This window comes from Saccostrea echinata, unplaced genomic scaffold (assembly GCF_033153115.1).
Source record: "Saccostrea echinata isolate AGI-Se365-2 ecotype Australia unplaced genomic scaffold, CSIRO_AGI_Sech_v1 ptg000003l, whole genome shotgun sequence".
Taxonomy (NCBI): domain Eukaryota; kingdom Metazoa; phylum Mollusca; class Bivalvia; order Ostreida; family Ostreidae; genus Saccostrea; species Saccostrea echinata.
In genome coordinates, this window is record NW_026889752.1 from 7,863,886 (window position 1) to 7,885,000 (window position 21,115).

General features: G+C 33.2%; 1 protein-coding gene and 1 pseudogene across 1 annotated transcript; one reads left to right on the forward strand and one right to left on the reverse strand.

Moving 5' to 3' along the window:
* The first annotated feature begins 478 nt into the window (after window positions 1-478).
* On the forward strand, window positions 479-1,496 carry LOC133178820 (uncharacterized). The gene has a single exon (XM_061313506.1). The coding sequence runs from the start codon at window positions 633-635 to the stop codon at window positions 1,458-1,460; it is 828 nt and encodes a 275-aa protein (XP_061169490.1). The 5' UTR covers window positions 479-632; the 3' UTR covers window positions 1,461-1,496.
* Window positions 1,497-2,490: 994 nt separating this feature from the next.
* On the reverse strand, window positions 2,491-20,832 carry LOC133178823 (titin-like; annotated as a pseudogene).
* Between the last annotated feature and the right edge of the window lie 283 nt (window positions 20,833-21,115).

Genomic DNA, 21,115 nt, shown 5'->3' on the forward strand with positions numbered 1-21,115 from the left:
GATTCTATTATATGCCGCCATGATGGTTTGAGTTAACACGTATAATTTTGAAGGTAAATATTATGTAGTTTTCAAGAACTTAATTACCGCATGCACCGTGTTCAATGTATCTAAAAAAAAAATTAACCCAAAGGTTATTCATTATCGGTTAACAACGTATAATGAAATTAAGTCATATCATAGAACACAGTAATTTTGTATAGAGGCTAATATGACGGATAACTTATATCAGATAAAAGCAATGCAAGTACCGTGACAAAAATAATTTTCATGGTTTGTTTATTTTAGTAAACAAGGTCAGAAAAACACCACGGTACAAGGCAGGATCATGTCCAGATCAATAGAAACCCTCGGGCTCGTGTTTGTAAATAAAACTTAATGGACTTAATACAGATAATCCAGGGATACCGAATTTAACAGCTGAAAACTGTGCGTAATTTACACGAAACACATTGTTTTTTCACGCAGGAAGGTGTAAATCCCTAGGAGCAAATTCGTAACATGAACTGAATAACGCAGGAAAGATGGTATACATGAAAATCGGAAAATTCGATCATTATTTATACAAACATTCTATGTGGAATATTTGACGATATGCAGGCATTTCTTTGAAACAGACAAACCCATCTACTATGGCAGCAGAGAAGACGGTATTTTCTGAAGTTCCACAAATTTTAACCATCATAAAAACTGGATTTCGGTGGACGTACAAAGTGGAATGTGGACTCAGCACGAGTCATTTTTACGTAAGTGGGTCAAACAGCGTCATTAAACACCTGAGTACAAACGGAGAGTTACTAGAAGAAATAGTAACCAAGTCCAAAAATGTGCCTCGTTGTTTCACAGTCAACAAAAAAGGACAATTGATTTACAGTGACAGTGTTGATAGAAGTATCAATATTGTTAAAGGACGTGAAATTGAGCGTCTAGTAAGACTTGGAGGTTGGAAACCAAACTCGATCTGCAGTACAACCGCGGATGAAATACTCGTGGCTTTGAAAGCTGATGACGGGGATGAGGCAAAAGTAGTTCGTTACGCAAACTCCAAAATGACCCAAGAAATACAGTACAATAGCGATGGACAACCTTTATATTTGGACCCGCACTATATTGACGAGAACAAAAATTCGGATATAGTGGTCAGTGATTTTGATAAGAAGGAAATTATCGTGGTGGATAAAGTAGGAAAATACAAATTCAGTTACCATGGAAACCATCTGACCAAAACGCACGAAGAATTTTCTCCGCGTGGTATAACTACAGACAGCATGTGTCAAATTTTGATAGCTGATTTTGATAATAATTTGATACACATTATTGACCATGATGGTAAATTTTTACGGTATATAGAAAACTGTAACCTGCATTTACCGTTGGATCTTAGCACTAACAGTGACGATGTGTTGTTTGTTGTTGAATATTACAGCAACAAAGTGAAGGAAGTGAAGTATTTGAAATAAAAAATTAGATAGCCAGGATAGATTTATCCTAAATAATTCCAGCATTATACATTCTTATCTGTTTCTTCACCTTTCTGAAGTGTAAACTATATAATAAACGTAACTATATATACAGCTAGTATGTAAACAGTATTTAATCTTTAGTTAATAAAATTTGAACATAGTATTTTTATGTAGTGAAAATCATATTCTTGTATTCAAATGAGAAAATAAAGATTATTTGTATTTAAAATAAAATTTTCAAGACCCTGCAAAATATTAAAATCTTAACTTCTAGTATATTACCTACATCAACTGTTCTTCTCAAGTTAACATTAACAGAAGCTATATGTAAATTTATATGCATTAATTTATATGAAAATACAAAAGTTTGAGCACAGAGAGTTTTGAAAACTGATTTATTTCTTGACATATTCTTTAACAGCAGTAACACCTTAGATTCACACCATGATAATAAAGACAGAATTTATGTACAAAACATTGCACAATGTTAAATGCATATATACACCATAAAAGTATTCTGGTTTGCAAGTGTTTTGCAATTGTATAATTTAAAAAATAAATTTTATCTTGAAAATTTTTTTGTGATATGCTGATAATATCAGAATCTGTAAATTAAGGTGCAGATATAAATCTCACTCAGACTCTTGTACCTTTTTCTTGTACTTCAATGATTAAAATTAAATGCTTCATGGACACAATTAACATTTTATAGCTTTGAATATCAAATTGTGGAAGTGGAAAGTACCTGTGTTTGTCACCTAGTATATCAGAATTTATATATCAAAATTTAAAAACAATCCTACAAAGAATTACAAAATAAATTCTTTAAAAAATTTAAATTTTATAAAATTGGACGGGTTAAAAGTTAAATATCCATAAAAATAATAAATAAAATCGGAAATGTATCACAGATGGTAGATATAAACAAGAAATCACAGAAACCAACTCAAAAACCTGACTCTCAAAATAGATACACTGTACATGTACATTGCTTTTGTCATTATGTACATATATATAAACGCTTGACAAACATCCATGTCTTTTGACATATATGAATAATTCCTAGGGAATGTATGAAAAGATTCACATCTGTGCGGGTCTCTTCCTTTGTTTGCCTGGGCTGTCATCCCTAACACTCTGTTGGTCCTGTGTCGGGGCAGGGGTCTGTGGGACTGTCCCATGTACATTCTGTAGTGGCTCCTGCTGTTGAATGTATTTGTCCATCAGCCATGCTTGGTCCTTACGATTAAAATTTCTGCTCAGTTCAAAGAGATTGACCACTGACATTCTCTGAGATAGGTTAAGGAGAGGTCATTTTTGCCCAATTGAACAAACTGCATCACATATAATAATTAAGGTTTATCATTTCTCAGACCATTCATAGAAAATTTACTTTAATAATGATTTCAAAAGAAAGCTAAATTGTATTTGAAATGAAAACAATTTTAATGTTCTCTGTAAAAAATTGTCAGAAACTGTCCTTTCACTTGACAGCTTTTTAAGGGGAATAACAATTATTAACCTCAATGAGAGTTATATCTTATCATGGGGTCAATAAACTTAACACCATATTTAGTCTATTTTATATAAATCTCAAAGCAAAGGTTTAGCTTCAGAATGCTTGATTTTGTATTGTTGATGCAAGCATTATTAAGGATACAGATTTCTGAGGAAGGGGAGGTAACTGGAATACAGATGGAGGTTGAGACAACCTTAAATCTGTGGAACCTGAAAACAAAAATAAAGTCCATTAATACATTACAAATATACATTCTTAATAATTACAGTAGCTAAATGAATTGATAATAAAACAGATGCAATTCATTCATAATCAAGTTATTTTAATATGATAGGTTAACTAACGAAAGAAGCAGCAAATATGACAATTATTAAAATTAATGAAATTATTTCAAACTAGGGCAGACACCTGTTTAATTTTAATTTTCTTGATTAAATGAATAATAAATGAGATTAACAGGGTCTGCACTTGTGACACAAAACAAAGGAAATTTTGTTGAAATAATCAATTATTTAGTTAGTTCTATAAAGCTTTGTCTTGAACTAGAATTCTAAGTATCCATGAGACCTTGACCTTGTTCAAAAAATGGTTTTTATTTTGAAAAATGCAAAACACTTCTCTTTAAAGGGACACAACCCCTTGTTTATATTTTCTTTACATGTTAACCCTTGCTTCTTTATACCAATGAAATAAATTGTTCCAAGATTTTAAGTTTTGATGTGTCTATTGTTAGGTCATTATCCCCAGCCCTTGGCTTAGTGTTCCTCTAATATCAAACAGTTCTTACATAACTGACATTCTTGATAATACCTATTGTATAAAACAATAGAAAGAAGAAAGGGGGGTTGGGGGGGTTGGGGGGGGGGCATTTCTATGAACAAATCCTTATTTAAGTTTGGATATGAGTGTTTAACTATTTTATAACATACCCGTAGGATGGAAATACTGATGTGCCCTGGGGTTGTAGATAGTGGCATTGTTGGTTTTTGTTGGCATAAACAATGCTGGCAAGCTGACATCTAAAAATATACACAGTACACTATATATCTGATAAATAATTTATCCTGCAGAGTAATGCATATTTTTGTTTACCCTGGTAATAATCTTTTTTTTAAAATTCAGTACAACAATTTGAAATTAAGTGTAATAGTTCTCCTTTTCACTGTAATGTTCTCTCCAATTGTAGACAAAACGTATTAATAAGTGGCCCATGGGCCACAATGCTCACCTGAGTAACTCTGGTACTACTGCTCTTCATCAGCAGATTTTTTTTTTTATAATTTCCCTCTTTAATTTCATAAACATTTAGCCTCCATATTGTGAACCAAAATTAGCCCTAGGAGATCTATGATTTATTCTAAATTCAATCCACACAATATTTGGTTGCTTCAATATCAATACAATCAACATAGCCCTGTTGCCCTGGATTTTTTTTTCCTATATACATGTACATGCATTATGTAAAATTTGGATCTCTGATTTTGGCCCAATCCTAACCGTATGGCTCATAATTTTGAAAAAAAAAAATGATCCATATAACTTGGGTATGTTTTGCTTTTTGATATGATTTAGTGTAGTCTTGCCACTCTTGAAAAAATTTCTTCCTATTTATATATTACTTACTCTATTGTAAAACTCTGATCCCTATTTTAGCCTCAACCTATTCCAGAGAGTCCTGTTCTGGACAAACTTTAATCTAAACTACCCGAGAATGATTGCATATCAACCTGACTAAAAATGATTTTGCTGATCATAAGAGCAAGAATTTTAAAGATCTTTACTAAATATCCCTATATAAAACTTTAATCTCATATTGTGGCCCCAACCTATCCCAGGCACCATGATTTGAAGAAATATGAATATACTCTACCTGAGGATGCTTCAATATAAATATGACTAATCATGACTCTGGTGAGATTTTAAGAAAATTTTAAAGATTTTTTTCTATATATTCTTATGTAAAAGTTTGAATGCCTTATGTGAACCCATCCTAAACCCCAGGGGTCATGATTTGAACAAACTTGATCTACACTGCTGGAGGATGCTTCTATGTTAAAATGACTAATCACTGGCTTTGCTGTTCCTCTTGAGAAGCAGATTTGTAAAGATTTTTCCTATATATTTCTATGTATAGCTTTGTTTGCCCATCGTGGCCCCATCCTATCCTTGGGGGTCATAATTTGATCAAATTTGAATCTTTGTGTTCTTTGGTTCTTGAAAAGAAGATTTATTAAAAGATGCTGTTAAATTTTCACTAATTTTTAATTATCTCCCCTTGAAAGAGGGTGAGGTCATTTATTTGAACAAACTCCCCTTCACCCAAGGATGCTCTTTGCCAAGTTGGTTGAAAGTGGCCCAGTGGTTCTGGAGAAGAAGATGAAATTTTGAAAAATTACGACAACAACACAATGACAGACAAGACTTAAATTTTCATCAGAAAAGTTCACTTTAGCCTTTGGCTCAGGTGAGCTATAGGAATTCATGCAGACATATTCCAATAATGTCTTCTGAAATGTTTTCATTGCATTGTTTTCAGTCACAAAAATGCAATTATTAAAATTCAAGAGATTTTGTAACATAAAATATTATTTTATGTAACATATAAATATATATAACATATTTATAAATATATAAAAACTCTACCTCTTAAAAAGTTCACTAATTTTAATTATGTCAAACCTTTTTTTTCTCCCAAAGAATTCTTAATTTTGATTTTATATATACCTATAATAATTGTTGCTTTTTAGCCAATTTTTTTCCTTAAGGAATAATGTACGATTGCAATAATAGCACTCTAATTTTTTTTCATATGCTAATCTTTTATAAAACAAGATTCCATATACAAAGAAGAAGAACTTTTTGTGACATGAAATATCCCTCACCCTTCATTGCATCAAACAGCCCCTCCTCTTTCCGGCTGAGTTTATTCTGTCCCGCCAGCTTCTTCTCTAGCTCCTCCTGGATCGTTTTCATGGTCCGCTCCTGGTTCTCCTGCTGGTGTTTTTTACTGGTCTCCTCAAACCAGGCCAAGCGTGACATGAACTATAAATAGAACATGGCAAAAATTCATTCAGTTTGGCTACTTATCTCAATTACAGGTCAAACATGACATGAACTGTAAATGGAACATGGCCAATGATGCATCAGAGATTTGGCTCTAATAGTCTTTAGATTTCAGACCAAACAAACATCAACTAAATAGTACATGGCCCAAATGGCGAGTGCATTAGTAATTTGACCAGTAATCTCAAGAAGCCTTGTTCATTGCTAAGGAGACTCAGTATATTTTTCAACTTTGGAATGATTTAAGTAATTTATACTTCATGCCCTGATTAACATCATTTTTACAGTACATATTAGTTAAATTCCTGGATCTTGTTATTCAGAGGAATACATCACTCTATTTTGTTTTTCTTGAAGATTTAGCTTATTAGTTAAAACTAAAATCTAGATTGGAACAATCTGCTGAAGGAAAAATTAAAAACAAAAGTATGAAACAAACTTTCCTAAATGCAATGTACATTTATAATAAAAATTATTGATTAAACAACCAATGAAATATATGAAACTCTTACATCTTCTGGAACATCGGAACCCAGTGTTGGGAGGGGCCTGTTGGCCTTGAATTGTTTCCTTTGGAAGGAGGGAAGATCTGGCATAGAGTGACCCAAAGACTGATTTTCTGTTCTGGACTCATACCTAAAAATAATTCAAGAATTATAGAAATGATGAATGAATCTAATAAGATGTGCAGCATTTTTAATTTATATCAAAATTAACTCACCCAATAGGTGTAAGAGTGTCATAAGTTTGTGGTGTTTTTGGCAGCAAGTTTATGTCTTGACTGACTCCAAGACTGGGTGATACCATAGTGGAGGGCTGAAGCTGTGAGGGGGTCTTAGGGGGGACAGCTGAGGTTCGCCCCCCACTAGCAGATGACCGCTTACTGCTGCTGGACACTGGACGCTGGTGAACAAGTGGTGGACGATTCTGTTGCTGTTGCTGCTGTTGCAGGAGCAACTCTTTCTGTTCAAGCTGTGTTTGCTGCATTTGTTGCAGGTTCTCTAACAATTCTTGTAGACGTTTTCTATGTAGCAAATCAAGAAAAAGATCAATTTTGGTTTTCAAGAACTTAGTGTGATAAAAAATACACTCAGACAAGTAGGAGTAATTTAACTTGTTCAACATCGTTGAAATTGAATATACAAACAATGCCATTTATTGGTTTAACAAAACAAAATAAATGACTGGTGAAAATATTCTTGGAGCTTAAATAAATACTTTATCTTGGCATTAGTTAGTAAATAGTATGGAAGGAATTTGATAATCTGAAGAGATGAGAAATGTTGGAGCATGTGACCACCATACCCTCTCAAATACAACCCAACATTTAGTGACACTCACTCATACTCAGCCTGTACCAGCTGTAATTCCTCACTGTGTTTTCCTATCAGCTTGTCATATTCTGCTTTTGTGACCATATCCTGCAAGTTTATTGAGACAATATGAAAATTCAAGACTGAAATATCGGTTAATAAATATTTTACAATACTGTGAATCACTAGTATCAATGCATGATCTGATTACTGTTTTTATTTAATCTATTTCATTCACATAAATCTTCACTTCAAATTTTTTTTAATTTAATAAAAAAAAAAAAAAAAAAAATTTTGTGCAAGTAGATTTCAAACTTTTTGCACTAAAAGTTGACCACTTTACACATACAAAACATAAACCTAAAATTATATTTGTGTTGTAAGTGTTCAGGTCAATTGTGGTAATCCAAAATCTCTCATTTGTTTAAAAAACATTCATACATGTACATGTGCAATGCAAAATGATGTTTGCAGTGAACTTTGAAAACAACAGTGAGTATTCAAATTTCAAAATATGGAAATTTTGTCATGTCAACTTCAGTCATAATGTTTAGAAAAAACATTTTTAAAAGTGTCCATGTTTTAAAAACGTAGATGTCCTTACGGAATTTCAATTCACCACTAATGAATTCATCCATTCTTTGCAACAATCTCACACAACAATTTTCATATTTCTTTAATTGTTTTTTATCCTCATAAGTGCTGTGTCACAAACTGCACACATGTAAAAAAAACTTGTCAAAAAGACATTTTTCAAGTGGATTTTCATATAACTGAAACTTACAACACCATCAACATTCTGCTAAAAGACAAATTTATACAGAAGTCATAAACTTGCCTTATGTACATGTGTACATGGCAGGTACTTTGCATGAAAAGGTGATACTAGTTATAAAACTGAAGCCATGGATATATTCTGTGTACATTCATTTTGATAAAAAAATTCAACTATTTCTGGAAATATATATTTCAGGGAACAATTTCAGAAGTAATTGTACTTATAAGTAAAATTAAGTATAATTTTCTTAACAATCTGAATCTGCACCCAAATTGTGAAGAAGTCACATCTGCATGCATTATTCTATGTTTTGCTTAGCATTTTATTAACCCCCCCCCCCCCAACTCCCCCAAGATTATACATTACCTCTTTTGGGGGTTCTGGTTCAGCAGGTGGAGGTGTTTTAGGGACCTCAATGATCTTTGGTTCTGCCTGAACTATGACCTCTTTGATGACCTCTTTCTCTACGACCTTGACCTGCACCTCTGGCTGCCACTCCATGGCTGATGCTGCTCGGCTCTCTGTTTCTTTGAACATGTCCTCTTTTTTCCAGGTTTGAAGATCTATGCCAGCAATGTCCATGATAAAATCATTGAAGGGTACAGTGCCTGTATAAAGAAGAAATTAATACAACATTGTAATGCAAAGTTTCTTCACTGAATTTGCACATAGTTTTCTGTATCTAAAATTCAATTCAACATTTTTTCAACTATCCTTAATAAAACAGACTCTTATCAAGATTTTCAAAAAAAAAAAACATCCATAGACTGAACCTCCTACCATTATTTCTATTCCACACTTTGGGTTTTGCCCGCTTGGCCAAGTAAAACACAATGGGCACATTTCCACATGGCTCGTGGACATTATCTGTCTTCTTAGGGTTGAGTGCAAAGATTGGGAAGTGGAGCGGCTCCACTTTTTTGAGGATATCATGCTTCTCCACTGGGGCCCCATTCTCAGTTTTTGGAGAGGGGGGTTTGAGGTCTAGTTCTTCTACCTTCTCTCTCTCCCCTGGGGGAGGAGGAACATCATCATCCCCGTGGGGCTCTGCGAGGAACACAGTCTTTATGTCATGATTTGGTTACTGATACAAGTAAATCTTTTAATTTTTATAAAAGAAAATAACTCTTGACTGTAAATGATATTTCATTCTAAGTGCTTTGTTTTTAATTTGTGCAATTAAAGGAAAGATTTTCTTGACATGAGAATAAAATGCTTATGTCAATGTGGACTAAAAAGTGCTAAGAATGACTGAGATAAAATGCAAAAATAAAGCTAAGCAATAAATATGTTCCATTGTACCTATTTTACAGAGCTACAGCTCTGATTTTTTTGTATTCAAAGTTAACCCTAACTACATGTATGAATTAGTAGCAATAGCTGTATTTACATTTAGGCAACAATCATAAATAAGCACCACATAGAGTGTACAAAACTCTAATTAAAATATTAATCATCTAATATAATCAAACTCCAGATAACGAGGTTCGACTGAAATGTGTACCTGTTCGAAAATGTCATCCAGGTCAATGGTTGCCATGGCAAACTTCTCTTCTGTGGGGCCTTTATGAACGGAGAGTTTCAGGCTTTTGGGTTCATCCTCCTTGCCTTTACGCCACACACTATCATTTCCAAAGTATTCTGGGATGTCAAAAAATATCTCCTGATATCTGATGAAGGAAAAAAATGGTGATGAAGAAAACACAAAAAACGCATTAAAGGTATCAGAATTAGACAATTTTTAACATTATAGTTAAAAAAAAAAATGAAATAAGTCTCAACTTTACTTTGTTTTCATTATTTTATCTTACAAGAAAAAATATAAAACAGTCATATATTTAAAAAAAAAAATTATTACAAAAATATCGAAAGGTTCTGGAATAAATACATGATATTATCTAGGAGTGATTTAGTATTAGTTACCAGTAAAGGAAAGATATATTAAAGACAAGGCAATCCAAAATGGCTCATAATCACAATGACTTGAATCCAGGAAAATTTTACTGTAACTTAATTTCCTACTATTTGTTCAGCATGCAACTATATATTATTTCAAACATATACAAACATCTCTAACAGAAAATCTGACTCTCATGCTTAAATATATAATTTAATAATCAACTCTTCTATATAAATCTGATTTTCTCTCTATACTACATGTAACATGCATATAGAAAGCCATCAATCTATCTCCATCTTTTGTAATAAAAAATATGGTTTCATAAGGTACGAGATATTAAAAACATTCATTTATTTCAAGAATATTGGTTTTAAAAAACTTGCCATCATGCAAACCCAATGCAGGGGAAGTCTTCATGCTGCATGCAATGTTGCTCATGCAATACTGTAAACATGGAAATCTACTTGTGGGGTTTATTTACACTAAATATGCCATAAAGAAAGATTTCACAAAAATAGCACACACACACACCCACTTTACTAATGCCTTTATAAATGTATCATGGAAATACCTCCCCCTCGTAATATGCTTGCATGGTACTGATTCGCATTAATTAATACATGTAAGATGAGTAAATATATCCATGTTTACAGTATACTGTCCTATTTATATCATATCTCACAAAATCATCATGCATGCATATGCAACTGTAGCATCAAGTAAATTCTCTTACAAAATATTTGATCACTGCATTAATGGATTAAAAATGCCGTGACCAGTGTCATATGATTTCAAATAATGAAATGGATTAATTTCCTATCTATTTCAGTCCTCCTAACTTGTCAAGACATGTATTATTGAGCAAAGGGAACAGTGCATGTTCAGGTTACATTGTACAGAAAAAGACACATACTGTAGATAATTTTTTTTTAGAATTTGTTTCTTATATGACTGAACTGGAGAAAGAGAAAAAGTCTTTAAATGTGTAAAAAGACACAGACATTCAAAATTGATACTGTAGAACAAAAAGAAACCACAATCCCAGCATTTAAACTTTCAGTGATAGGGGTGCTTCCCAAAGAAATATTCTGGATGAATAGACACTTCAAACGAAGTAGATCTGAATATATTTAAAGACTTGCTACCATACCAACTACAACACATCAAGAAGTAAATGTAATATAGAAATGTGTATACGTCTGAGAAAATACACATTAATTTAACTACTAAACTATGGTGCATGCCTCTACCAGTACAACTAATAAACACAATACAACACAGTACTCTTCAACTTCTGCAGCTTGTGGTTCCTCATCCTGTCCACCCCTCTCTTTGGAATTTTCCTTCTTGGCTGGTTCTCTTGCACCAGACTTAACAACCCCTTTTTGTTTCATTGCTACAGTCCCACTTTTCTTTTTCTGCTGCAACAGAGACCTAGCCATCTTTTTGGAGTCTGATTCTGAGGACTTCTTCAGGTCCTTCACAAATCTCCTTCTTGGTGGCTCTTTTGAGTCCTTCAGTGTCTTTGTGGTATCTGATTTATCTTCATCTTTTGAATCATCCGACTCTTTTGGTTTCTTTGAGGGATCTGGTTTTTCTTCATCCTTTGAATCATCAGGTTTTCCCTCCTCAACATTTGTAGCTTTCTTTTCTTCTAATTTTTCAACATCATCAGCTTGCTCAACATCATTTGGCAATGCCTTTTCAGAGTTATCTCCCTTCTCTGTGTTTGTCTCAGATTTTGAATCAACATCTTCATTGTTTTCTGGTTCATCAGAAAACTGCATAGTGATTACAATCTCTGGTTTTTCCACTTTTTCTCCACCTTCTACTTTTTCCGCATTAGCGCCTTCTTCTGCCACCTCCACATTATTATCAACACCCATCTTACCTGTATTTGCCCCTGACTGATCCTGATTGCTGAATTTATCATAAATAAGAAATATTTTGAAATGTACTCACAAATTATTGCAAATACATCATTTAAGCTTGTGTGTATTAGAATGTGTTTTCCAAAAAAAGCAATCTATTAGCATGAACAAATAAAAAGTAAAAAAAATTGGTGAAATTAATATAATATGCACAGTGACTATAAGTGGTAAAAATTCTATCCAAATAAGGTTTTAACTATTCCATTTTGTGTAGCTTTTTAGCAATGTGGTAACAAAATGAGTTTTGTAACTTCAATAAGTCACAAATGTAATCAAGTCACAGATGTAATCATGTAATAGATGTAATCATGTCAGGGATGTTATCATGTCATATGATACTTAATTAATACTGCATGATTATTAACATCAGTCAATATACAGACATCCTTTTCCCAGGATCTCCAATTAAATAATTAAATAGTTTTCCAATTATATTTCTGTGCTGCATGTGAAGTTGAAATATATATTTTGATTATTTGAATAAAAAAGTGCTGGGTGAAATATCACAATTAATATATACATGTACCTTGTTTTTGCCTCCTGTTCAGCCTTTCTTTGTTCAGCCTCTTTTTTGAATTGAGCCATTTTGTCTAAAGCAAAGTTAGCAGATCAAAGCACAACCATACACCACAAAATTACAAGTAGCTTGAACATACAGTAAACCAATTTTCATACCACCATAAAAAAAATGCATCTTTAACTCACAGAAAAAGTTTGACTGAACTAAATCTCAAAGTATTTTGTTAAATTCTGTTCATATAGATTTAATAAATTGGTTTTGGTTGCAATTTTCAACATGGTAGTATCAGCATTAGAAAGTTGGTTTCTTTGTCAGTTAAATTATTTTCAAATGAAAAAATTCTGCTTTTTGTTATGTGCCATGAATATTAAAACTTATGAACTAAATAACTTCATTTTTAAATTAAAATGAGAATAATACGAGGGGCATTTCAAAAGTTCTGGCAACTGGTATATAAAATTTTAACTACGTTACGGATTAAAATGACTCTGATACCACTGTAAAGCTTAGGCAAATATGCATTAGTAGTGACGTCATTTTACATTCAAAATGACGTATAGGTCTGCTAAAATGACGTCATAATTAGGTATACTCTATATACTGGGCGTAAAAATGTCTGATAAGGAGAACAATTTTTTTGTTGAGCAAAGAGCGTATTTGCAAAATTCGCTCATTGCTTGGCTTTACGGCAACAGAAATAAAAGCCGATTTAGATGTAGTATATAGAGAGCATGCTCTTTCATATCAAGTAATAGCAAGATGGGTAGTTCATTTTAAAGAGGGTAGAAAATCAATTGAAGATGACCCCCGTTCGGGGCGTCCAGTTTGTGCATATGGCGAAAAAGAAATCGTCGCTGTTCAAAATATGATAGTGATGATGCTAGATATACAGTTGAGGAAATAGCAGACTTAACTAACATTAATTCCTCAGCAGTTTTTCGTATTTTAAAGGAAACTTAAAGCTTAGGAAAGTCTAGCTGTGCTAGATGGGTGCCGCATCTTCTCTCGGAAGAGCAAAAGCGCATCCGGGTAGAAATGGCTTCACAGTTACTAACAATTTATGAAGATTGTGACCAAAGGCCAATAAATGAAATTGTAACTGGTGATGAAACATGGATATATTTTTTTGAACTGGAAACTAAGCTCAATAATAAAGTTTGGATCGGTGAAAATGATACAAGGCCTCAAATTGCACGCAGAAACCGGTCTGTCCAGAGAGTAATGTACGCCTTATTTTTTTTATTCTAAAGGCCCTGTTGCTCAAGTTCCGGTTCCAGAACACAGCAGTGTTACTGCATGGTCAATTTTATGCAGAGAATGTCTTGTCTCAGGTTGTAGAACACTATAAAACGACCCGACCAACAACCAGTACTAGAAGAATAAAGCTCCTCCATGACAACACACCTGCCCATAGATCAGAGGTAGTAACCAAATATTTAAAGGAAAATGGTATTTCCGTTTACCACATCCACCCCACAGTCCTGACCTAGCTCCATGCCATTTTTGGTTGAATGCCGTTATCAAAGAAGCCCTCCGAGGACGGCAATTTGAAAGTCGTCATGCAGTCGGAAGTGCCGTATTCCAGGGTATGAAGCGTATACCGAAAGAGGACTATAGGGCAGCATTTTCCAAGTGGATTTCAAGACTGAAAAGTGTGTCCAGGTCAACAGAAACTATTTTGAGGGATTGATATAATTTAATTTATGATAATGACGCTCATTAATTTACCGCACACCAGTTGCCAGAACTTCTGAAATGCCCCTCGTACACAGGTTAAAGCAGATATTTTTCATGCCAAGACAAAATATAATGAAACTAGCCTCATAATCGATTCTTGCCTTGGTTTATACAATTAATGCTAAAATGTTGCAAAATATTAGTTTTCAAGATTGAATTTAGTCAGTTGTAAATTTAAATATTAAAAAACTGCATGGTTAAATATTTTTGTAAGCTTAAAATCAAAACACTTAAATATATGCATGGTTACACACTTAAAACAGAGAAATGCTTAAATGAACTTGTTAAAATTTGATGAACATGCATCTGGTATCCAAAGTAGCCTATTTTTTTTAAAATCTGGCAAAACAGTTGAATTAAATTTAAAAAAAAATTATCAGAGCTTTAAATTATTACCCTTCATCTTCTAAAAAGTCAAGAAAGGTATGATTACACAGGGTTCAAATCATACTAATACATTTTTATTTGTTTTGTTTTTATTCTAAACAAAGCATATCTAAAAATCTTTTACTTTTAATCATTCAGAAACAATACATTCTATTTTATCTGATAACGTATATATATAAAACATGATATACATTTGGTGCATTTTAGCATACCTTCTGCTCCTGGCTTTGCCCTTGAACCAATTAGACCTCGGCCTTTTGGCTTCGGTTCTTCTTTTTCAGGCTGGGGCTGTGAGACAGGCTGTTGAAAATAGAAAAAAAATGAAAAATTAAACATAAATTAAAGAAATGAATGAATCTTCCTCAGAAAAAAACATTTTCATAATATTTATAGAGAAAGCATTTTATGGGGGATAACTCTTGCACATCTAACTTACAGAAGTGTTTACCCCATGCTGCAGTTTTCAGTTATGTTATGTTATGTTTATTATCATCTGTTTTGTCAGAAAGTATCATATATATAAAATGACAATCTAATATAGATCAGTGTCTTCAAGGTCTTTTAGTGAATTCCTATCATTATTAAATTATAAATACAACATAGAAAAAATACAACTCATAGAATAATTTCTGGAGGTCAATCCATAATCCATATTTTAAAAGTAAAATCTGGGACAAATATGGAGTTTCCGTAACAATAAACAGCTCTGGACTTTCAATAATTCACATTAACTTTACTGTTTAATTCCCTTTCAAAATTTTAAAGATTCTATTCATTTATCTCACCCTTTCTGCATCAATCCTTTTGGTCCTTTTAATCTGGTCCCCTAGCGTAATGACACATTTTAGTTCCCGCTCCTCTACTTTGGTAGGCTGGTACACTCTACAGTACAGGTAGTGGTCATACTCAGGTTCACCGGTCCACACTGTGACATCCCTAAAGGGCGGTTTTACGTACACTGGGGCCGAAGGTTTTTTAGGGGAGGCAAATCTCACTTATTGTTTTTCATATCACAAACATTTAATCATTGATATTTTCAAATCATATGGTTCAATTATTCAGAAGTTCAATAAAGCAATATCAACTTCCAAATTTTTTTCTCTTTAAATTCGAAAATTTTTCTTAGTGAGTAGATCTCAGAATCATTAAGTGCAACTAGTTCAAGTTATAGAATGTTATTGCACAGATACATTTGAAATTTTTTTCCAAAAGATACATTCATGCTTTTTTGTCTCAATTAGATGATTTTTTTCTGGTAAAAAAAATTCAGATATTCCACAATGCATGGACTCAACATCAACTTTGTACAAATAAAATGTTGAAAGAGAAAAGATGAAAGGGGAGATGCCAAAAGAGACAGAACTGAATTTTTAAAAAGTTAAATAGATAATGACAGGTAGACCCTCTAACTACCTTGGGGGAGCCCACTCTGGTAGAATCCTCCTCCTCTTTTTCTGATTTTTCTGTCTCCTCACTGCTGTCTTTACCTGTCGAAGTTTTCTCATCATCTTCTTCACCTTCCTCTAAGTCCTGTAACCATAGAAACCAGGTAAACATTTAGTACCAACTAAAGAAAAAAACATAATTCTATCTCTAGTACTTCATTAAATTAGAGTCTTGTATTTTATTACATTGTTTATACATGTATACAATTAGAATCCATCTTAAAATGGTATTTTAGCACTCTATATAAAAGTTTTTAAAAAATGCAGTACTCAACAACCATACGCAAAATAACCCTTGAACCCATGAAACATTCTTATATATAAACATGATGAATTTATATAAAATGCCTTTTGCCACATAGACTACAGTCTTGAATAAATCTTACTGATAATTTGTCGCTGTCCTCTCCCGGTCGTTTTATTGTCATCGGCATGTCATCTTCCTCATCTTCTTCTTCATCAGAACTTCCTTCTAGAGCTCTTGTGTACTCCTGCACATGCTCAAGACTGAAAGAATATATATAATTTTAAAAGCAAGTCTAAATATCCAATTTTCCTGACAGTCTAGAGTGTATATGAGAAAGTAAAAAAACACTGAAGGGGGGGGGGGGGGATTAGTCATGTATTTTACCTTTTACGCCATAATCTGTATGTGATCATTAAATATGTGTTCAGTTGCAATCACAGGGTTCATAAATATTCAGATCAAACCCACTCCATCCATTAAGTTTGTACATTTATGTATATTTAAGCATATACTCACTATAAGTCAAATATTATTTTAAATTGTAAAGAATTTTTTTTTTATATCTTAAGTTAAAAGTTCTCTCATAATACTTTCTGATCTTTGGTAGCTCATGTTTACTTGAAAATCATTGCTGAAACAATAGGCCATCATTTAATGCTACTATTGTCACACCTGTCAATCTGATAAAAGATAACTCCCTAAACTTGCTAAAATCCTGTAATAATGCAATAAAATTAAGATTAAAAATTATTCTTCAAATGTTTTCTAACCCTCTTTCTAAATTTCATTGCCCAGAGATGAACAAAAAAAAAGAAGAAAAAAATAAATGAGCAATAGTATCACAGTTTTGTAAAGTGAAGGGATTTGAAGAATTTAACATGTATTTATCTCCCTCTTCACTCTTATAAGTGTTCCCAATAGGCTTATTTAAAATTAAAGTGTTGAAAGCACTACACATTGGTCATCCCACTAGACACCACTGTTCTCTTTTCATAGACATAAATAATCTCCTTGAGTAATATAATTATGATCATACTTCATATTCTTGGGACATTAAGTTCGATAAAATCAAAATCATACACATGATTAACTACATGTAATTATTTTTTCCCTCAATATTCTCTCTGGTAACTTTTAAAAAAAAAATCTTGTCAAGGTCTGCATGACCATTGTCAAAAGGAATTTTTAATGGCCATAGTCAAAAGAATTTTTAAAGAAGTTAACAATTTCCGCACTTTTAAATACGATCTACAAATTTAGTGCTTTCAAGAGGTATCCATCTTAACTCTTTATGGTGTATGAGTTTTGAATCCTACACGGCCACTTAAAATTAATACATCTGTACTTTCCAAATGACACTTTTGTGTAAAATAGGATTTGAGATTACACATGCCAATATACGATAAAAACTTCCTGTCAACTCACCCTAGTTTTGCTTTTTGTTTGATAGTCTCAATAAGGAATATCCATCTTCGGCCCTTGTTACTCATAATCTTGGCAAACAACTTTTCCCAGTTCATAATGCGCTTCTCTCTGGCAATTCTCTTTGACTGAAAATGAAATTAAAAGGTATTTTATAAAAGCATGCCAGAAATATTGTTCTCTTTGGAAATGATAAAATAAAATTATTTGCTTAGCAACCAAAAATCTCCTGGACAGTTTTATTTGGCACGAGTTTTCATTCATGCGCAACTTGATCATTATACATATAGAAGATTCAATGATTTGATTTTCTTACAATGTTATCAATATTGGGGATACAAATTCCTTGGTAGGGACTAAGGATGACACATGAAATCCACCAACATTGATTCCCAACAACAATGAGGATACCACAGTAGAGTACACACTTATTAATTAGTGAATTTAAAAATAAACTAGATATATTTGAGATGGTGGCCATCTCAAAGGGCCCCGCTTTAAGCAACAAACATGAAAATGTAAGGTAGCTGAAAAGGGTTTATTTTGAAGAGGAACACTTGTGTACTATTAATTGTAATATTAAGGGGTGTGTTGTTTGAGTCTAAAAGGCTTCTATGTCATCCTTGTTATTATAAAAAATGGCACGAAAATCAAGAGTGCTCCATACCCTCTATAAAAAAAAACGGCACAAAAATCACGAATGTTGCATATCCTCTATGAAAATTGTTGCACATCCTCTATCAAAATATGGAAGGAAAATCACAAATGTTCCGTACCCTAAGTCAATTGGTAAAGTTTGAGGCTGACTGGACTTAAGGGAAAGAAATTATGCACCGAACAAAGATTTTAAACAGAGAGACTATTTTTGACCTTGACCCTTGACCTAGAGACATTGTTCAAGGTCACTGCACATCCATTGACCAGTGGCACTCTGTGAGTGAAGTATGAGCCACATTTGACCAAGGGGAGAGAAGATATGCTCCGGACAAGGATTTTTCATATAATTCTGCTATGACCTTAACCTTAGACACCTAGAAACATGGTTCAAGGTCACTGCACATCCATTGACCAGTGGCACTCTGTGAGTGAAATATGAGCCACATTGGACCTTGCTCCGGACAAGGATTTTTCATATAATTCTGCTATGACCTTAACCTTAGACCTAGAAACATGGTTCAAGGTCACTGCACACCCTTTACCCACAAAGACACTCTGTGGGTGAAGTATGAGCCAGATTGGACCAAGAAGAGAGAAGATATGCTCCGGACAAGAGATCTCGGACGGACAGGTGAACGGAAGGACGGACAGACTGATGATCACTACAGGGCGCCTGCAGAGTGGGGCCCTAATTAAGATTAAACATAAAATTAAAAATCCCCACCTTCAAAACAGCATAATTTCATAGTTTTCAGACCCGTCTACCCTTTTTATGCAGGTGTAATCTTGATCCTAATATAATGGCGTAATAGTGAAACTTAGCGACAAAAAATGGAAGAATTACGCCAAATGTGGAAGGGTAGGCAGGTCTGAGTTTTACATTTATAAACTTACATGTACATCAACAAGCTGCAGCCTTTTTACAGCAATATTTAGTGTCTTTGTTTATTTTCATAATCTTCATGTAGTTTCTTGAGTGCTGCACTTTTTTCTTCCCAGGGTGTCGAGTCACTCACACTAAAATATAGAAATTAGCATTTTAAAAATGTCTTTATTTCATTTGACATTTAAATGAAATAAACTACTTAAATCAGTTTATTTTAAACTCAGTCCCATTAAAGATTGTTTCCTGATAATGAAGCAGACTTGATGAGTGCAGGATTACATGTATAATGTATGAAATATCAAGGGCAAGTCTAAGTGATTTACTGTTGTCATGTATCCTGCATATTACACAGCAGTCAAAATATCAAGTACTGCCTCTTTTTTTCTTTCCTTTTTTTTTAAATTGCTGTTTTCCAAAAATGAATGACCCAAATTTTCAAGAATCAAAAAAATTTAATTGTGAAAAATTTATTCAATATTAACAAAAAATATTCCTTTTTTTTTTTGGGGGGGGGGGATTTTTTTATAGAGTTTAAGTCTTTTAATTTTAAGATTATAATTTTTTGTCATATCCTGTGAACAGATGTTAAAGAACACTTTGGCTTCTGAAATATACTCAGTCTGTTAACTGGTATACATATTCTAAATTTTAGAGGAGTGAAGGAGCCCAGAATTTAGTTACAATTATTTTTTTCTAATTTAATTTTTTCTAACCTACCAACCAGATACAATGGAGAAAATCAAATCGTGAGAAACATCTAATGAAATATGGAGATAACTAACAGTATTCAAGCTCAAAGTCCATTAAAACAATACAAATCAGGAGCAGAGCAAACACGGACCTCCAAAAACATCAGAAGTGAGATCAGGTGCCATGGAAGAGTGAGCATCCCCTGCCAACAGGTCACACCCACCGTGTGCTCCTTGTCATGATAAGTAAATAACGGAAAAATCCGCCAATAATTCAGCATTGAAATAATGGCCTAACAATTAGTATGAAAAACGTCAGTCAGCATATGACTTAATGATAGATTGTATTTGCCGACAAGGTCAATGTATTGACCATAGAACTTACAAAATGACTTTATGAATGAGATATTCTTGTTTCATCAACTTGTTTGTCAATAACTTAACTCGTTTTAGAAATTGTTCATAGGTAGAGCATACTCTTGTGTATCAATCAACTGAGAGATATATACACACCCCATATGCAGGTGACAAAATAAAATAGAGGCCTTCGTATTTATAAAAAAGTTCTGGACATGCAGTTAATTTGAAATTCATATAAAAAAATTTAATCAAAAATGTTATTGCAGTGGATTACATTTTAATTTTATCTTTTAATGTACCACTTCAGGTTTAATGAATTAACTTCTGAAGACTTTAAAAGTGACTGTTGCCAGATTTAATTACATAGCTTCTGAAGACTTTGCCAGTGACTGTTGCCAGTTTTATAATTACATACCTTCTGAATACTTTGCCAGTGACTGTTGACAGTTTTAATCACATACCTTTTGAAGACTAAAGTTGTCAGTGACTGTTGCCAGTTTTATAATTACATACATTCTGAATGCTTTGCCAGTGACTGTTGCCAGTTTTAATTACATACCTTCTGAAGACTTTGCCAGTGACTGTTGCCAGTTTAGATTACATACCTTCTGAAGATTTTGCCAGTGATTGTTGCCAGTTTTATCAGTAGCGTAGGAGGCAGAGCATGTTTCAGCATCTCATCTTTCATATTTAAAAGCTACAACATAATTACAATGAACATGTTAGGTGAACATGATTGTAAAAGATGCATTTTCTTTAACAAGCTAATATATATATTAAAGAAGATTCAAGAAAAGC